The 16,588-nt window shown below is 34.2% G+C and overlaps 1 protein-coding gene across 1 annotated transcript in view; it reads right to left on the reverse strand.

The window, feature by feature from the left end:
* Positions 1 to 6,581: 6,581 nt before the first annotated feature.
* THSD7A (thrombospondin type 1 domain containing 7A) overlaps positions 6,582 to 16,588 on the reverse strand; it is a gene marked incomplete at both ends in the record, with an annotated part of 440,777 nt that continues 430,770 nt past the window's right edge. Inside the window, 6 exons of the mRNA XM_080701061.1 lie at positions 6,582 to 6,666; positions 7,371 to 7,458; positions 9,876 to 10,086; positions 10,423 to 10,505; positions 13,153 to 13,248; positions 14,924 to 15,097. Of these exons, the coding sequence (XP_080557187.1) occupies positions 6,582 to 6,666; positions 7,371 to 7,458; positions 9,876 to 10,086; positions 10,423 to 10,505; positions 13,153 to 13,248; positions 14,924 to 15,097 (737 nt within the window). The remainder of the gene's footprint in view (positions 6,667 to 7,370; positions 7,459 to 9,875; positions 10,087 to 10,422; positions 10,506 to 13,152; positions 13,249 to 14,923; positions 15,098 to 16,588) is intronic.

Consider the following 16,588-nt stretch of genomic DNA (forward strand, 5'->3'; position numbering starts at 1 on the left):
TGTGCGTGTGTGTGTGTGTGTGTGTGTGTGTGTGTGTGTGTGTGTGTATTATATATTTCATATAATAGCTTTACATAGTAATAGACACTGGTGAGAGATGTAAATTGAGCTGTGTGTTAGCTGTGTTTTGGAATATATTCAGAGTTTAATGAAAAGAACTAATAGAAGAAACAAAGACACAGAAGAAACAAAGGTAGGATGTAGACCAGCCACGTTCACATTTGTATTGGTAGGACATAAATTGGAGCTGAAAAAAAATGTAGGGTATCTGACTAGATATATAGAAAGAAGTTCCTAAGTGATATATTTTGAAACACTTTTCTCTAGGTTCAATTATAGTGAAAACAGAAAACAGGGAAACTAGAAATCACTCTCTTGGTGCTGGGGATTGGACCCAGGACCTCGCTGGTGCTAGGCAAGTGCTCTACCACTGAGCTACACTCAACTCCCAATCACCATTTTTTCATCAAGTGTTGGAGGTTAGCTTCATGTTTTGAGTGGTGTACACAGTGAGATTAAAGGACTTCCTGCTTAGTTATATCCTAGCAAACAGCTATTGCTGAAAATGTCTTAGCTACAAACTTCTTTGGTGGCAATTTGAAAATCTGTGTATTTCTTCCTGAATTTGTTAATGTGTGAGCGAGCCCTGACTTGATTTCCATGTTAGGTTTCTTGTATGTATGTATGTATGTATGTATGTATGTGTGTATGTGGTGCTCAGGATTGAACCCAGGGGCATTCTACCTCCAGACTACATCCCTAGTCCTGTTTTTATTCTTTATTTTTGAAACAGGGTCTAATTTGTGGAGAGCCTCACTAAGTAGGCTGAGCCTGGCTGTGAACTCAGATACTCCCGCCTCAGCCTCTCACGTACTGGGATTACAAGCATGTGCGTCACTATGCTCAGATTCAGGTTGAGCTTCCCATAAGTACACTTAGCCTTAAAGCCAATGGGGCAGGAAGAGCTGGGTGGTGCCTTCTTTTAATGGACTGGAAACAAAAAGGTCATTTGAACATGTTAATCTGGTGGCCTCAGTTAACTTTGAAAGTAGAATGTGAATTTCTCAAATTTTCTAAGTTGAAGTTGTTAACAAATATCCAGTAAAGGTAGTTGACAGTTTTACAGAAAAAGATCTTTAGGCTATTCATAAAAAAACCTGTATTTAAGAAGCAAATTAAGACACAGACACACATGATTAGAATGAAAATGACTTCCGTGTTTATGTTTGTCAGCAATATAGTTATTTACAAATAATCCATATGAAAATGTAAAAAATCATATTACATCTTCACATGCCATCTGTATTAACTGAATAAAGCTTAGTGACATTATTTGCAAATCTGTAGCTAATTGTACATAGACACTTTGTGCGTTAAAAAAGAAATGTACATAATTTAAAATAAATTACATTACACATTTACAAAGTAATAGTAACAAACAACTCATAGACAGCTGCCTCCTTATTTAAACAAAATAAATATTCAGGTAGTTAAATTAACAAAGAATACATATTTGGGAGATTATAATTTATAGAAAGATTGCAAATTTAAGAAAGTTAGGTTTTTCAGTGACAGATACTAATCTCTTCAAATCTCTGTGATAGAAATGGGCAGAAGTAAGTACCAGAAAATGGAATCTAAATGTTTACCTTCTAAAAATATAATGCAATTAGATTCCTGAAATATAGTTGGAAAAAGTGCATTGAGGCTCAAAGTAGATAATGAAGACAGTGTTACTCGACAAAACCAAATCCCAAACCTGCAAAACTAAAATGATAAAACTGATAACTGATTATATTCTAAATAGAACAGAGATTTTTGATCACTGAACATGTGACTCTCACAACCTAAAACTCATAGTATACTTACTGCCTGTTTAATGGTCTGGCTTGGTAAATCACAAAAAATATAGAACTGCAAATTTTATTTATTTAGCATTTGTTTTATTTAATAATGTAGACATAACCACTTTCAGTGTCCCTACTAGATAGAGAATTATTGTATCACACTGTAAAACATTCTTTTCGTGAAAGACTAGCCATTTGCTAGGCCTACACACCAGTTTCAGATCCCAGAAATCCTGACGTGCAGCCAGGACCATCAGAGGGTGGGCCTGGGCAAGGCTGTCAGGACCAGAAGCAGCTGGTGGACTTCTCACATCTACACTGGAGCCGGGAAGGTCCTGCTTTTAAAGTTCCTATCAGACTTGTTCATCAACTTCTGTCCTTTCAATACGCTCAATCTTAAGAAGAAATAGAACAAGAAACACATCTGGATTTGGCAACGACCTTTAAAACAGTGAGAGCTCAGATCATTTGGGAAGCACGATTCTTACAAATCCACTTAGACCCTGATTCATGGGGTTGGAATGAGCACGCTCTTCTGCACAGCATGAAAAGGTACAGGCCTCCCTCACGGTCCTGTAAGGTGGGAGTGAATGAAGACACAGAAGATGGACTTCAGAGGAACAAGAGGGCATTGGATGCTCGTGAAGATGCCCAGTTTTCATTAGGCAAGTGCAGGAATTGACACTTTTACAGAAAAAGGTCTTTTTTGGGGGGAGCATGCCTTCCATATCTCTCCTTCCTACTTTATTTATTTCCTTGACCACTGCATTCTGCTTAAATCAAGATGTTCTAAGTGATACTTTGATTTCAATAGGAAGGGGCTATATGTATCCTTCATTTTTTTTTCTTAAAAAAATTTTTTTGGCATGGCCACGGGAAGGTGGTTCTGAGTGAAGTAGACAAGATTAGCCACTGGTAAGTGTAGAGTAGAGAGAGACCAGGCAGGGAAAAATCATCATAAAGGACTAAGGATACTGTGAGTTAGAGGAAGTCAATGTGGAAAGGTGCTGCTTTTTCCTTGTAAGAAGTGAGGTTTTCTTTAAATGTCCAGAAACAAACAGATTGTTAATTAAGCCACAATGACCCACCTGACTCCATCAAACTGAGAGTGGAGTAGGGGGGAAAAAAATCAAACTCCTCACAGCACATCCCAAGACACGTGTGTTACATATGGAAAAATACTAACCACATTTCTAAACAAATCTAGTGAAGGGCAATGTGTTTCAGTGCAATAATTACTTTTTAAGCTTTTTATTTCCCTTCCTTTGAGTGTCTTAGGTACCTATGTTTAGGTACCCGTGTTTATGCCATTACTAGTTTTAATAGTAGAGTGTCTTACATGATGTGATAATCCATAAATATTGGTCTTGTTATAATAAGTAATTTGTGCTTTTTTTTTTAATAAGACATGCTTTTATGCACTCATTTTTAATAAGCTTAAGCTACACTGTTGTGTCCTCAAAAAAGGCTTTGAAATAAGGATTATGGCCAATGCATTGGATTTGGTGTTGATGTACAATAAAAAATGAACGGTCCCTTTCAAGAGAGACTAGTTATGCCACCTTCTATGTGGTTTCTACAGAAACAGCTAAACACAACAATACAACACTGTGTCAATACTTTTATTTTCTTTCTTAAACCAAGCAGGCCTTTCTACTTATAGAACAGTAGTTGTGAATCTTTTTAGGCTTACAGAGCAGTTTGGTAAGGCAAAAGTGTCAACAGAGGAGCTACTACCGCATTCTCCTCCTGAATTCATAGAGTGAACAGGAAGAATAAGGTTCTGATGAGATTCCGACATCTAACTCATTATAGATTCAGGCCAAGAACAAAATGAGATGCTATGTTCATGTTATAAACTAATATGATAACCACCTACTTATCCAAACTAGCCAAATAGCTAAATTCTCTTCTTCCCATCTTTCTATCAAGGGGCCACCCAGTAGTAATTCATCCTAACAACTAGTGTCAGGAGTGTTCTCTAGTGTTAGGTAACATTGCACCTGATCTCTTTCATATACATAGGGCTGTGAAGTGGAATAAGTTTATGAAATGAACGTGTCATACTTTTATAACATTTTATATTTTTTGACCTTAATTCATTTAATTCTTACAATATAGGTAGGATAATGTGGATTTGTCTTCTGATTAATGACATTTTATGATATCATAAGTAGAAACAATATTTTCTTCTACTTCACACACCAAAATTATTAGTCATTGAACACATTTCATAAGACTTTGGACAACTTTTCAGGTAACTATAGTAATTTCTTTCTCAACCAATTTTGGATAAATTGGGTTTATTTTATTCAAAGAGATTGATTTAAGCATTATCTGGAAGACTCCTGAGTTTATGTATTGACAACAGTTTTAGAGTAACCATATTATTTTTCCTCTTTCATAAAATGGACGAAACGGATTTTGTCTTTATATATCTCCTTGATAAAATTCTTGTTTTAATGAGAAATTCTCATCTTCTTGACTACTTTCCCCCTTTTAAATGATTTTCATTCCTTACTATTTTAAATATTGGACAAATAATCAATGCTTACAGTTAGTTCTTATTGAAATATATAGAAATAGTTTCATTTGGGGGATATTGACGTCCTAATCTTACATCTTTTGTAATCATTGCAAATCTTCTAATGGACAGCAGGGGGAGTTCACAATCCACTATGTACCCTGCGAAGGTAAAATACCTAATAATCAGACACCACTTTTACAAAAGCACATAACTGAGATCAAATAACTTGTTTTCTTTTTTTTAAAACCCAAATGTTTTTTCCTCACCCAAATGTTGTTGCAGTCTTATATCGCCTGAAAAATGATATTGCCTTTTAATGACACCTTTTGAACTTTCTTTTCAGAAGAAAGCAATCTGCTAAGTCAGAAACTGTTCCACTGTGACATTCTCAGGGGTACATCAGTGAAAAATACAGCTCCTTCTAGTAAAATGGTAAATTTAATGGCTCTGAATGTTCACCTTTGAAATGAAACATTGGTGACAGAGGGAGGGAAAATTAGTGCAAACCAAGGATGATATGACAGAGAGCATCTGGTGCGGGGGTCAGCAGAGTAGGCCATGGAGTGTGGCCTGCAGGCTGGTTGTAAAGAAAGTTTTACTGGAAAACAGCCATGTTCATTCTTTCATCTCTCACAGCACTATATAATATCAGAGTTGAGAAACTGCAACATAGACCTGGCTGAAAATATTTACTATCTCATTCTTCACAGATAAAGTTTGCTACCCTTGGTCTCGATATTTAATGAAGCCGTGGACAAAATACTTATTCTTCTTTCTTGAAAATTTTAGGTGCTGAAATCATACATTAAAAAGCCTATTTCAAATTTTACCAGTAACAAAGTATTCATAGTCTTTGAAATACTGCCTGTAAGACAGACCTTCAATCTGAAACCAAGAAAGCAAACTGGGGAGAAAGAAAAATTGACACACAGTTTTGATTTCTTTTAGTTACAAAAATCGTTGATACATTATTTTCTCCAGTTGCTCAAAATTAAAAAGACAACCAGTTCCTTTTTTTTCTTTTCTTTTTTTTTAAACAAATGTAACAAATATAAATATCTAGTCATAAACAGCCTCCAAAGAACAATTACAAACCAACTAGAGGGATCCACCTTTCAGAGGGTTGATGGGCTAGGAACCTCAACACTTAAGACTTTAGTTACCACCATGTTGTCAATTTTATAATGTTGTCAAGCGATAAGGAAGAGTGTATACAGCAGGTGTGAGAGCTGATTCCATCCTGTCGCCATCCAAACTGAACTTTTCTCTCTTCAGGATATAAGAACTTGCAAATGTCTCCCTGGCACTCTTGGCAAAGGCGTCTTCATCCCATATGAAAGAGGCAGTTTCTATGGCAACACTGGGTAAGTGCGGATCATGCTGCACTAATATAGTGCAAAAATGTGCCTTCCATATAGCAAAAAAGATGCAGGCAACCAGTTTGAAAATTAGGGAAAGTAGAAATGTATCAACACAGGCAAATTAGCTTTCCAGACAACAACCACTATAAAATACTGAACTTGAGGACTCTTTCTTCTAAGATACTAGTGCATGTCCAGCCTTTGTACATGGAGAGAGACAAGAAGAAAGTCTTATGAAAGAGTCTTTGTCTCTAAAATGCAGGTCAATAAAAACAACCATCAACCATGAAGGTGCTGAATTTTTTTATGGGGTTTTCTGCTCAGCTTAGAGTTGATCTCTTCTTGTCTGTTAAAGTTGTTTACTAACAAGTCTATAATATGACATTATAATGTGTGTTATTCAATTGAGTATACATGTTGTTATGCTGGGCTATAATATTGTAGAGGTCTTGGTATAAACACTTCATGCTAGAAAGTTCGGTGGGTGAACACTGCAAATAGCCTTGCTTCAGGCATCCCATCTGGCCAATTCCACCACTTCTTTTTTTTAGAGAAAAAGTAGTTTTTCAGTTGATGGATCTCAGGAAAGATGACATAAACCTCTCAAGATGCAGCATGTATTCAACTAAATCTAGAATTCTCAGGGTTGATGGTCTATTTGTAAGTGGTACTGTCTTGAATATTCTCAGTGGCACTCTGATTTTCATATTTTTTTTCTTTAGGATGCTCTTTTAAAAAGTCAAAATGAATTATAATTCACACAGTATGAATACTGTCATTGTGGCCTCTGGAATCTACCTCAAAGTCAGAAAGCCAAAGCTGGTTGTTGCCAGGGAGTGTTAAATGTTACATGTCTGCATCTCCATCATAAGCTAAGGTTAAAGGTTTCAGTCGGTTGTTTTGCCTTCTTTGGGGTTTCTTTGGCTTTTTGCTGTAAGACATTCATTAAATTGGGAGAAAGAAAACCAGTCTTCAGTTGTAAATATTGTTTTAAATGAAAAAAGCAAAACTGATTGATTTATCAAAATTGCCTATTTGCACACATTGACTAAATTCAACCTTACAATTTAATTTTCTAGTCTCTTTGAATTTCATAGTTTTATGCTATAAAAATGTTAAATAAAGTATTTTACTATTTTATAAAAGCCAAATTGTCCAAATGAAATTCTGCTGGTACTAACATCATAAGTTGATGTTATAGTATAATCTTCTGTATTGAGACAGAAAACATCTAAATAATGCCTCATCTATAAATAATAAATGTCACCAAGACAGTTGAATACAATTAGGTATAATCATAATATTTTCCTCCTGCAGTAGTTCAATACATAAACATATAGCTCATTAAAATTCATAGAGAATTGTATGCCAATTCTCTGGCATACTTGCAAGATAGAAAATTTGAAAAGATGACCTATAACAGCCTTGGCTCATCTTTTGAAATTAAATAGATCAGATTTGATAATTTTTAGGTCATCTAAGACTAAAACCGTACTTTTGTAAAACTTTATGTGCACACTAAACAAATACAGCATGTTTCTTGTAGACATTAGTTTTATATTCCTGAATTATAGGCAACTAAAAGTGTTTCCTCTGAAGTAGAGACATTAGATTCTGAAATACTTAAACACTCACCAAGCTAGATAAATCATGGAGACAATGAAGATGAGTAACACAAATGCCCCAGCTGCTACACCATAAACCCAGGTCTTTAGTCTCCCATCTATGAAGAATGGATATTAGGTATTAATTCACATTAGTCTGGAATATATATGACAGTATTTAAGTATGACCAATGACCAGTCACATATGACCAGGTCTTTCAAACTCAAAATGAATTATTGCTTCAGCACAGTTAATGATTAATGTAAAGCTGTATTATGAGTCAGCCGCTGCTTTGTTTAAAGAGAAATTAGCAATGAAGATTGAACTGAAAAGCAACACATAGTGTTTGTGTTTAGATGTCAAGTCTATTTATCTAAACTTCTACTGCTCCTTATCTGAATTTTACTGCCAAATGCTAAATATACATTTTCTTAGGATTTTCTACCAATATTGATAATGGCAATTAAAAGATAAAAAAGAATGCAGTTTTAAGAAAGTGCCTCAATCTGAATGATGCAGATAGGTATTTGAACATTGCTTCTGTCATTATAGCATTTTTGTTTCAGAGAAAAGGAAAGTAAATATAGGTAACTTTTTCTGAAACTAATAATCTTTTATCTAGTCCATACCTATACTGGGCTTTAAAATGGATTTGATATTATCATTAATATGATTTTCAAAACTAATCACTTTAAATAACTTAAAATGATCTCTAAATAACCTTTTTCTTACTGCTTCTATTACATGGAATCAGGCATGACTGGAACTTTTCCAATTTTGTTTTCTGGTCTCATTCTCTTTGAACTTGTCAATTTTATGCTCTGTATAATCTTCAAACACGAGATACTATTAAGGAGGTTCCCTAACTTAATTTCATTCTAGCATCAATATATTTTCTGTTGCCTGGGTATAAGTATATATGATATTAAGATTAAAATTATAGATTAGGCAACACTGACGCCACAGATACTTGTTTATTCAATATCTGAAAGGCTTCAGAAGCAGATTCGTACCATGAAACTAATTTTTTTCCTGGAGTTGGATTAATTTAGAAGGCCATTTTCTAATCATGAACTCAGTTAATAGTCTAAATGTTGTTCCTTTTCAATTCTAAAAATTTTAAAGATTTTTTTAGCTCAACTTAGAATCAAAGGAGCTACTTCTCTATCAGGCTTCTTGGCTCTGAAAATTGTTCAACAGAAGAATTTTGGTTTTCAGAAAACAGAAAATGTCTGACATTTTTCAGAATATGTAACTTTTTAATATATCAAAATTTTCACTTTGAGAAAAGTAAATATTAAATTTAAAATAATGAACATAATTTTTTTTGTAATAAAATCGTGGCTTTACTGTGAGCAACTCTGCTTGAATTCTTAGTCAAAGTCAAGATTGCTTTTCACTGTTGGTTGGTTAGCTATCATGAAACTGTAAGAAGAATTTCCTAGGCTTAAGAAGACAAATCAGTTTTGCAAAATAAATTGTATTTTCAGCTACAAAGCTAATCCAAACATGGATAAAGTGGATAAAGCTAATCACTCAAGTGTTTTAAATAGCTTAGGTTCAGTCCTGATTCTCTAATCAGGAGAATTAGGTATTTTGAATTAGGGAAGGTATTTTGACTTAATAGATTAGAAATAGAGATGTACTAACCCTGTGAGTAGCTTATTTTGTTTATCATATTTCCTAATGGAGTTAAAAAGTAGCATATGCCCGGAGATTTCTTTAGGTCATGAATAAGTAGTCCCTTCATGGTATGAGAAGGAGAGGCATGATCCTAGCAGTTAGGTAGCTATTGTAGGACATTTTCCAGTACCAGGTAAGTTCTAGGGATGTATATATGATCGAATCCAACTAGGAAGAGAAAGTGGGCAGCACAGTGAATAGCACTTTATCAAGACTTCAAGCTTTTGTCTGTATGGGCTTCAGACCCATTACCAGATACATCAAAAGCTTTTGATTTAATACACAAATGGTCTGGTGAGCTTTCACATTCGGATCATCCCCTCCAGAAGGGAAGGCTCTATTCCTGTCCCTGTGTGTCTGGATGCTCGTACAGACTGGGACTTTTGGAAGTATGACGATTTTCAGGAGGAATATAAATTGGGGACTACCAAGTGCCCTTGATACAGGAGGACGTTACTGAATTTCTAAGTTTCAGATGGTTACTTCCCTATGCTGAAATTGAAAGTTCTTGAATGTATTTAAGTATGATTTTCCACATACCTTTTCCTAATATATATTTTCATCATTTTATCTCTTTATTCAATGTGTAACTTATTATAATTGTAAATTTAGGACTGGGATTGAAATAAGTATATATAAATTCTTAGTTTTTTTCTCAGAAAAAAGATATTTCATTTCTATGAACTTTGGGTATAAGTAAAAAAGATAAAGAATAGATGTTCCTACTGGAATAAATAAGTATAGATGAAATAATATATAATTGGTCTTGGGAAAAATGCTTATTTATTTTAGAAATCTTGGCTAAATGCAATAACTAGAATATTCTGAAATAACACTGTCTAGTCATTTCACCTGGCCCAAATGGCTGGAGAAACCAGGTCCTTCCCCGTCCTGCTGGGTTACTGGAGGGTTGGGTCGGATGGACTGCCCGACTGGTTTTCACGTCTCCTTTTTTGTCCTCTACAGTGGGTATCACCACCACAGGGATAAGCGTGCACTGCTCGAGTGTACTGTTAGAAGACATGACTTCCGTGTACCCTTCTTCACAGTGGCATGCCTTGGTCTGCAGGAGAATAAGAAGGTTTACAGGGGTCATACAAGGTGATTGCTGAAAGCATACCAGACCCTACTTCAAGAAAAAGCTTTTAAGAAGAGTCACTTAGGGTATCTATCTCATGCACATAATTTCGATCTTAGGTACATTGAAAATACTTTCTACTTTTTGTATTATATACAAATTTGTTCTAAAAGTAAGTGCACTCTGTTGTTTACATTGTTAAAAGATGAGGTCCAGGAATAGGATTTTTATGTTTTGGAAAGAACAGGACTGGGTGGGGAATGCTGCAGTGTGTGACAAATGATGGCGGTGGCTTGTCTATCCTGATGGATTTACACATACCTCACTGCAGTATGAGTGCGGCTGGCTACACGGCGGGTTACAGGACCTATCAGCATCAGGCTGCCTCACCACCAAGCAGCCCCCTGTAGAACAGAAAATCACATTTTGACAGGTAGCACCACTTGCTAGGATAAAAATACACTGTTTTTAGACATTTGTTTTTAAATCTTGAAATGTGTAAATCCCCAGGATTTTCCTGTCTGTGAAATATTTGGTTAACTTTCACCACTTGTTTATCTACTTGAGGCCCATTATCCGGGAGAGACCGCACAGCCCATGGTACTTAGTTGTTGCGCAATACTCATCTGTCAAAAAGATGAGTTTATAGCTGCTGTTTTGCAAACACTAGTTGTACATAACCTACTTTTGTCAGTACTTCCTCAAACCAAGCCCAGCAATTGAAAATCAAGTTAAATTTCCTTTTCAAAGTTGAAATTCTTTCTTGGCTATTCAAAGCAGTAGTTACTATATCTCTTGAAGTAACTCTTGATTTCACGTGACCATGCGTAGTATATTTTTGTAATGTATATTTCTTTTTTAGAAAATCACTATCTTGTTATTTTGGGCCATTTCTGTAGTGGTGGGGGAGAAAGAAGAAAACCAATGTAGCTACCAAGTACATTGTTTGGACTATTTTTTTAACTTGATATTCTAGCAATTTATCCTTTTTCTTTGTTATCCAGAATAGTTCCATTTGTGCCTAAGTTGTGCCATTTTAAAACAAGAATAGATGTCTTAAAGAAACACTATTGGTAACATAGAAGAAATGCATACTTTCAAACTAGTTCTGTTTAATAGAATTTGTCAGTACTATAAACACAAAATATTCATGGAAAAATTGTTACGGAAAAAACAGCTAATCATTTAAAGGCAATTTAAGTGGCCATATAAGTTATTATCATTAAAATATGAATAAAGGAAAGCAATATTTTGAGTTTCTTATAAGAGCAATTCAGAAATTAAAGCAATTTAGCCAGTTAGGTAATGTGTTTCATATGCTTGTCTATTTCTAATAAAGGATCTCATCATTCTTAAAATATGGAAGCATGTGTACAGAATTCACCACAAATCATTTACATATTGGCTTTTAGTACCAAATAGTATAAACAATGAATACACTGGACACTTGTAATGGAAAAGAAATGAAAATATATATATTTCTACAAGTAAGTCTTTAAATTTTGGCTTTCCTTTGCATTGGGGAGTAGTACCAATTTTAGTAGAAAAAGCTTTAAACAAGTAGAAAAAGAGGTGGAGAAATACTATTTGCATCCATATTTGAAAAAAACATTGCAAACTAATAGGACCTTCTGGGAAAACCATTAAATTTCTGGAATTGTGTTAAGAAGAATGCAGACATAATTTCCCACCTGTAAGTTGAATGGAGAATCCCTATACAACTCCGATTTAAAAAACCTGTGCTTCCTTATGCAGGGCTCTTTTCATCTCATATTTCTTAGGATGGGCTAGGGAAAATTGCAACCTCCCTCCCCCAACAGTGCTGTTGTGAGACAGCAAAGAGTTTCCTGGCAGGTGTATTTTTTCTTATAAATGTATTCACTGGGAGATGCCATTATGAAGGGTTTCATGATACAGCCTTCTCACGTATAGAATTCTATCTTCACATGAATACCATTTGACATCCTGTTCCAGCTTTCACAAAGAGGATGTAATCAGGTTTCAATAAATGCAGATAATTTAAAATTCGATATAAAAATTGTTGCCTTTAACAAGTATATCGATCCCTGATTCTATTACCTTATTGTATATATTAAAGTTAAATTTATAAATGGACATTACTCAGAGGCATCCAGATGCACTATTTTTTCCTGTAGGAGGGTCAAAACCACAGAGGCAAGTCAACAGGTGCCCCTGAGCAGATACTATCAACACTCTTGCTGCCACTGTGCTGTGGAGATTCCTCTCATCTATAAAAATAAATTATTTTAAAAGAACAGATTTTGAGGTCTATGTGTTTGTCGTTGAGGTTTTATTCCATTTTTAATTCTGTTTAGGAAATCTCTAGAGTTATTTACTACATATCTATATGAAAGTTTCTTTTGCCAGTAATAGGTCCTTGGGATTCTTCATATTTACTGTCCTCAGATAATGAACAGTAACTACAGATGAGGATAGTTCTTTGGAGACCATTTAAGCCAAAATACAATAAAAAAATTCTTATTTGGAAACATAATATTTTGGAGGTGGGAACCTAGTAAAGGCGTTTTTCAGATGTTCTGAGAATTACCAACAGTCTTTTCCTATTAGTTAATAAAAATTCTAAATCATAGATATTTGAATACAGACAAATTATTTCGATTTGTATAATTATATTCCTTTGGTGATATTTTGGTCTGATTTGCATTACCTCCAAGGGACACAAACAGAAACAAACAACATTTACCATCTTGGAATATGCAGTTATTAATATATACATTTTCTAGGAAAAGCAATCTGAACATTGCTTATAATAATCATTTATTACAGTTATATGGTATTTTAATAAGTTTTATCAGAAATATCTAAAAGGTCTACTTATTAGGAAGAATCTGAAGCATTAAGAAATAAAAACTTGCCATTGGTGATCGGATGTATGTACAGCTGAAGTTATCTAATCCCAGCCACATGTTGAAAACTGAAAAAGTTATGTCTTTCTTTCACTACTTTATTTAATCAATTACTTGTGGTACAGGGATACTTTCAAATAAAAAAGAGAAGTTGCAAGTTTACCTGTTACATTTATACCATCTGACCTTTGGCACCAGACTGTTCTGGAAGAGCCCTTCCAAGCACTGGCCATCCATTTGTACTCATAACACTGCCCACCTGCAGGAACACAACCAACAATACCAGAAGCGTTCTGCTGCCCAGGACAATCCTGGGCATAGAGAACTAATTAAATATATGGAAAATTGAAAAGTAATAAGTTCATCTCTGAAGATCAAATGTCAACTTATAGTCTGAAATTGGCCATGCAAATTGGATAAAAATGTAGCTAGTTATATTTCTAAATCCCAACTAAATTAAGTATTTGGTTTAATTATCTCCATTTTTTTGTATCTCATTAAATTTGTCCTTATCTATATTGGCTGATTTCTATTTTATTTTCCTTTTTTTTTAAATAAAAAACAAAACTTCTTAAATTGAAAACAGCACATTTTTAAACTTTCCTCCTCCAATATAAACAATTAAAGCTTGAAATTCTCCTTGAGGTATTTCTTTGCTGTATCTCACATGTTTGGAATGTAGTAGTACTCTAGACATGCGGTTTTCAGGTTTTACTTCTGTGAGCAAAGGAATTTTGTGTGCAAATGTTATGTTCTTGATTTCTAATTTTACTTCAGTAAGAATAACAGTAAGAGTACTGTTATTGAAGATAAACAGTACTCTTACTTGTCTTGACAATTACTTACTTTATTGTAAACCTTGAGCTTGTCCTACTTCTTCATCTACTCTGTCTTAGGCATACGAGTATTTTATTTGATCGGTAAATTAGGACAATTAAACTGACAGGGTAGGTAGTTTTATTTATTATGTTTAGTTGATCTAGCTAATTTGGTTTTCCTTTTAACTGCTCTCAACATTTTAAGCATCCCCCTCCAATTTTTCATGATAATTGTAATATATTATATTCTACTTGCAATTATATGTCACATTTTTAATTGTCTTAGAATACAGGTAAGATGAAAGTGTTATTGGACTCCATATTTTCTACTATATATAACTTTTGTTTTCATTAAAACTTCCTCTGTGCCCAAACCATATCATTTGAATACTTAGTGGCTACTGAACATGTCATGCACTGCCAATATTGAGTCAGTGGTTAATGTGCTTGTATATTAGCACACCCAGACACATAGACATATATATGTACAGATATGTTCAGTATTAAATTATATTAAATTAAAATGCTAACTCTTACTAAAAATTTGATTTATCAATTTTTGAGAATTTAGTAAAGCCTCTCATTTTGCTACAGATTTGTAAATTTCCTTTAATATATTGTTAGATTCATGCATGATCTTTATTGTTATAAGGATACAAGCAACATGCATTGAATTATATCAGCCTTTTGTTGGCGGGGGGTTCTGGAAATAAAAGCCAGGGACATTTCATATCCAAGCGATACTGCAGCCTTTAATAAAACCTTTTTGATTTTTGAAACAAATTAAATTGCCAAAACTGGCCCTGAACTTGTGATCCTCTGTTCTCAGCCTCCCAAGTGCTAGAATTACAGGTAGATGCCATATTACCACCTTATATCAGCATTTTTTAACATATAAAACTAGAAAAAAATTTTTACAATATTTGACATCTAGTTTATGAAAAGTGACAGGATTATTCCTCCTCTAAATCTTTATAATTCAGAATCATACTCTTATTTTAATTATCATTCTTAAGTTCCTTGGTAAATTTGCTTATTTAAAAAAATTATTTATCTGATATATTTGCTTAGCAACACAAAACATAAATGATAGACTTTATGAATTGCAGCACTTACCATCACATGATTTCGTTTCTAACATCTGTTCTGGGCACAGATGTTGATTTTCTAGTTCTTGTATAATCACTGCTCTCGATCGGACCTGTATCCCACCAAAGCCTAGATCCTCACCATTCACACATGTCAGCTGACACAGGCTCCATGAAGACCAGTCCTTCAAATAGCAGTCACCTGCAAGGCACAGGTTGTTATTTTACATAAAATCTACAGAGAAAAGCTAGCCAGAGAGTCTTTTAATTCTAACTCCATAGGCAGTGTTTATAGGTACGTTAGTCATGCATGATACAAGATTTAGATAAGTATTTAAAATTGCAAGTTTATGTATAATTTTATAAGTTTGCCTAACTATTGTTATTTTCTAAATGACTATTACTTAGCTATGTGTTACTGAATTATATAACACATAAACTATGGCTTGCAGTAACTTGACCATTATTATCACTTTTAAAATAAAATAAATAGTTGGGCATGGTGGCGCACGCTTGTAATCCCCGCGCTTGGGAGGCTGAGACAGGAGGATCGCACGGGTTCTAAGCCAGCCTCAGCTGCTTAGTGAGGCTCTCAGCAACTTAGTGAGACCCTATTTCCAAATAAAATATAAAAAAGGTCTGGGAGTATAGCCCAGAGGTAGAACGCCTCTGGGTACCACCAAAATAATAATAATAATAAATAAAATAAAATAAATATTTGTTAAAATCTACCATCTCTCTTGTAATTATCATTGTAAAGGGGTTTATTTTAACATGACTACACATAGAATGTAGCTTCTTAGCATTAATAATTTCAAAAGAGTATGAAGACTATAGGTAAGAGAGTTTGTATTTGTAAATTTTATTTTATTTTTTTTGCAGTACTGGGGATGGAACCCAGGGGCATTTTACCTTAGGCGACACCTCCAGCCCTATTTTTTATTCTTTATTTTGAAACTGGGTCTCACTGAGTTGCAAGGGGCCTCACTAAGTAGCTGTGGCTATCCTCGAACCACGATCCTCCTGCCTCAGCCTCCCAAATGCTGGGATTACAAGCATGAGCCACCACACCCAGCATGATTTGTCCCAGTAATTACAAACTACATAGAAATGAAACGTAATATTTACTAGTAGTCTTTGTCTTTGTGGTTATCCTCATTTAACATCCTGTATTTTGCAACAAAACAAATCTTTTAACAAATCTGAGTTATATAATTATCCTCAAATAATCCATGTCAAGATTCAAAAATTTAATAACAGAAATGGGAGTGGGTCCGTCTCTTCTATTACACATATTTTTTATATTTTGACCATTGTAAACTATTGTGATAATAATAGTAAAATTAAACCATGCTTGCCAAAGATGCAACAATTAAACACATGAAATGTATTTGCTGATTCACTATTCTACTTTTTAAAGCTTATTAACTCACAAATTGCTAACTTTCAAAAGCTATCATTAGAGAAAACTTCAAGAGAGGAACTTAAATGAATAGATTGTAATTTATAAGTGAAGAGCAGCCTTGTTCAGGATTTGTAATTACTTTAATTAAAATAGCTTGTTTGCTGTGTTCTATGTTATTATGAGATCTTGTGGTTTTCTTTCACATCATTTACCAAAGATTCTGATAGTATGTTTACTTATCCCACTGTTATATAAGTAACTGTCTCTTGCAATAGGTGAACTCTATGA

The sequence above is a fragment of the Muscardinus avellanarius genome (assembly GCF_963383645.1).
Source record: "Muscardinus avellanarius genome assembly, chromosome: 9".
In the NCBI taxonomy this organism is placed as follows: Eukaryota; Metazoa; Chordata; class Mammalia; order Rodentia; family Gliridae; genus Muscardinus; species Muscardinus avellanarius.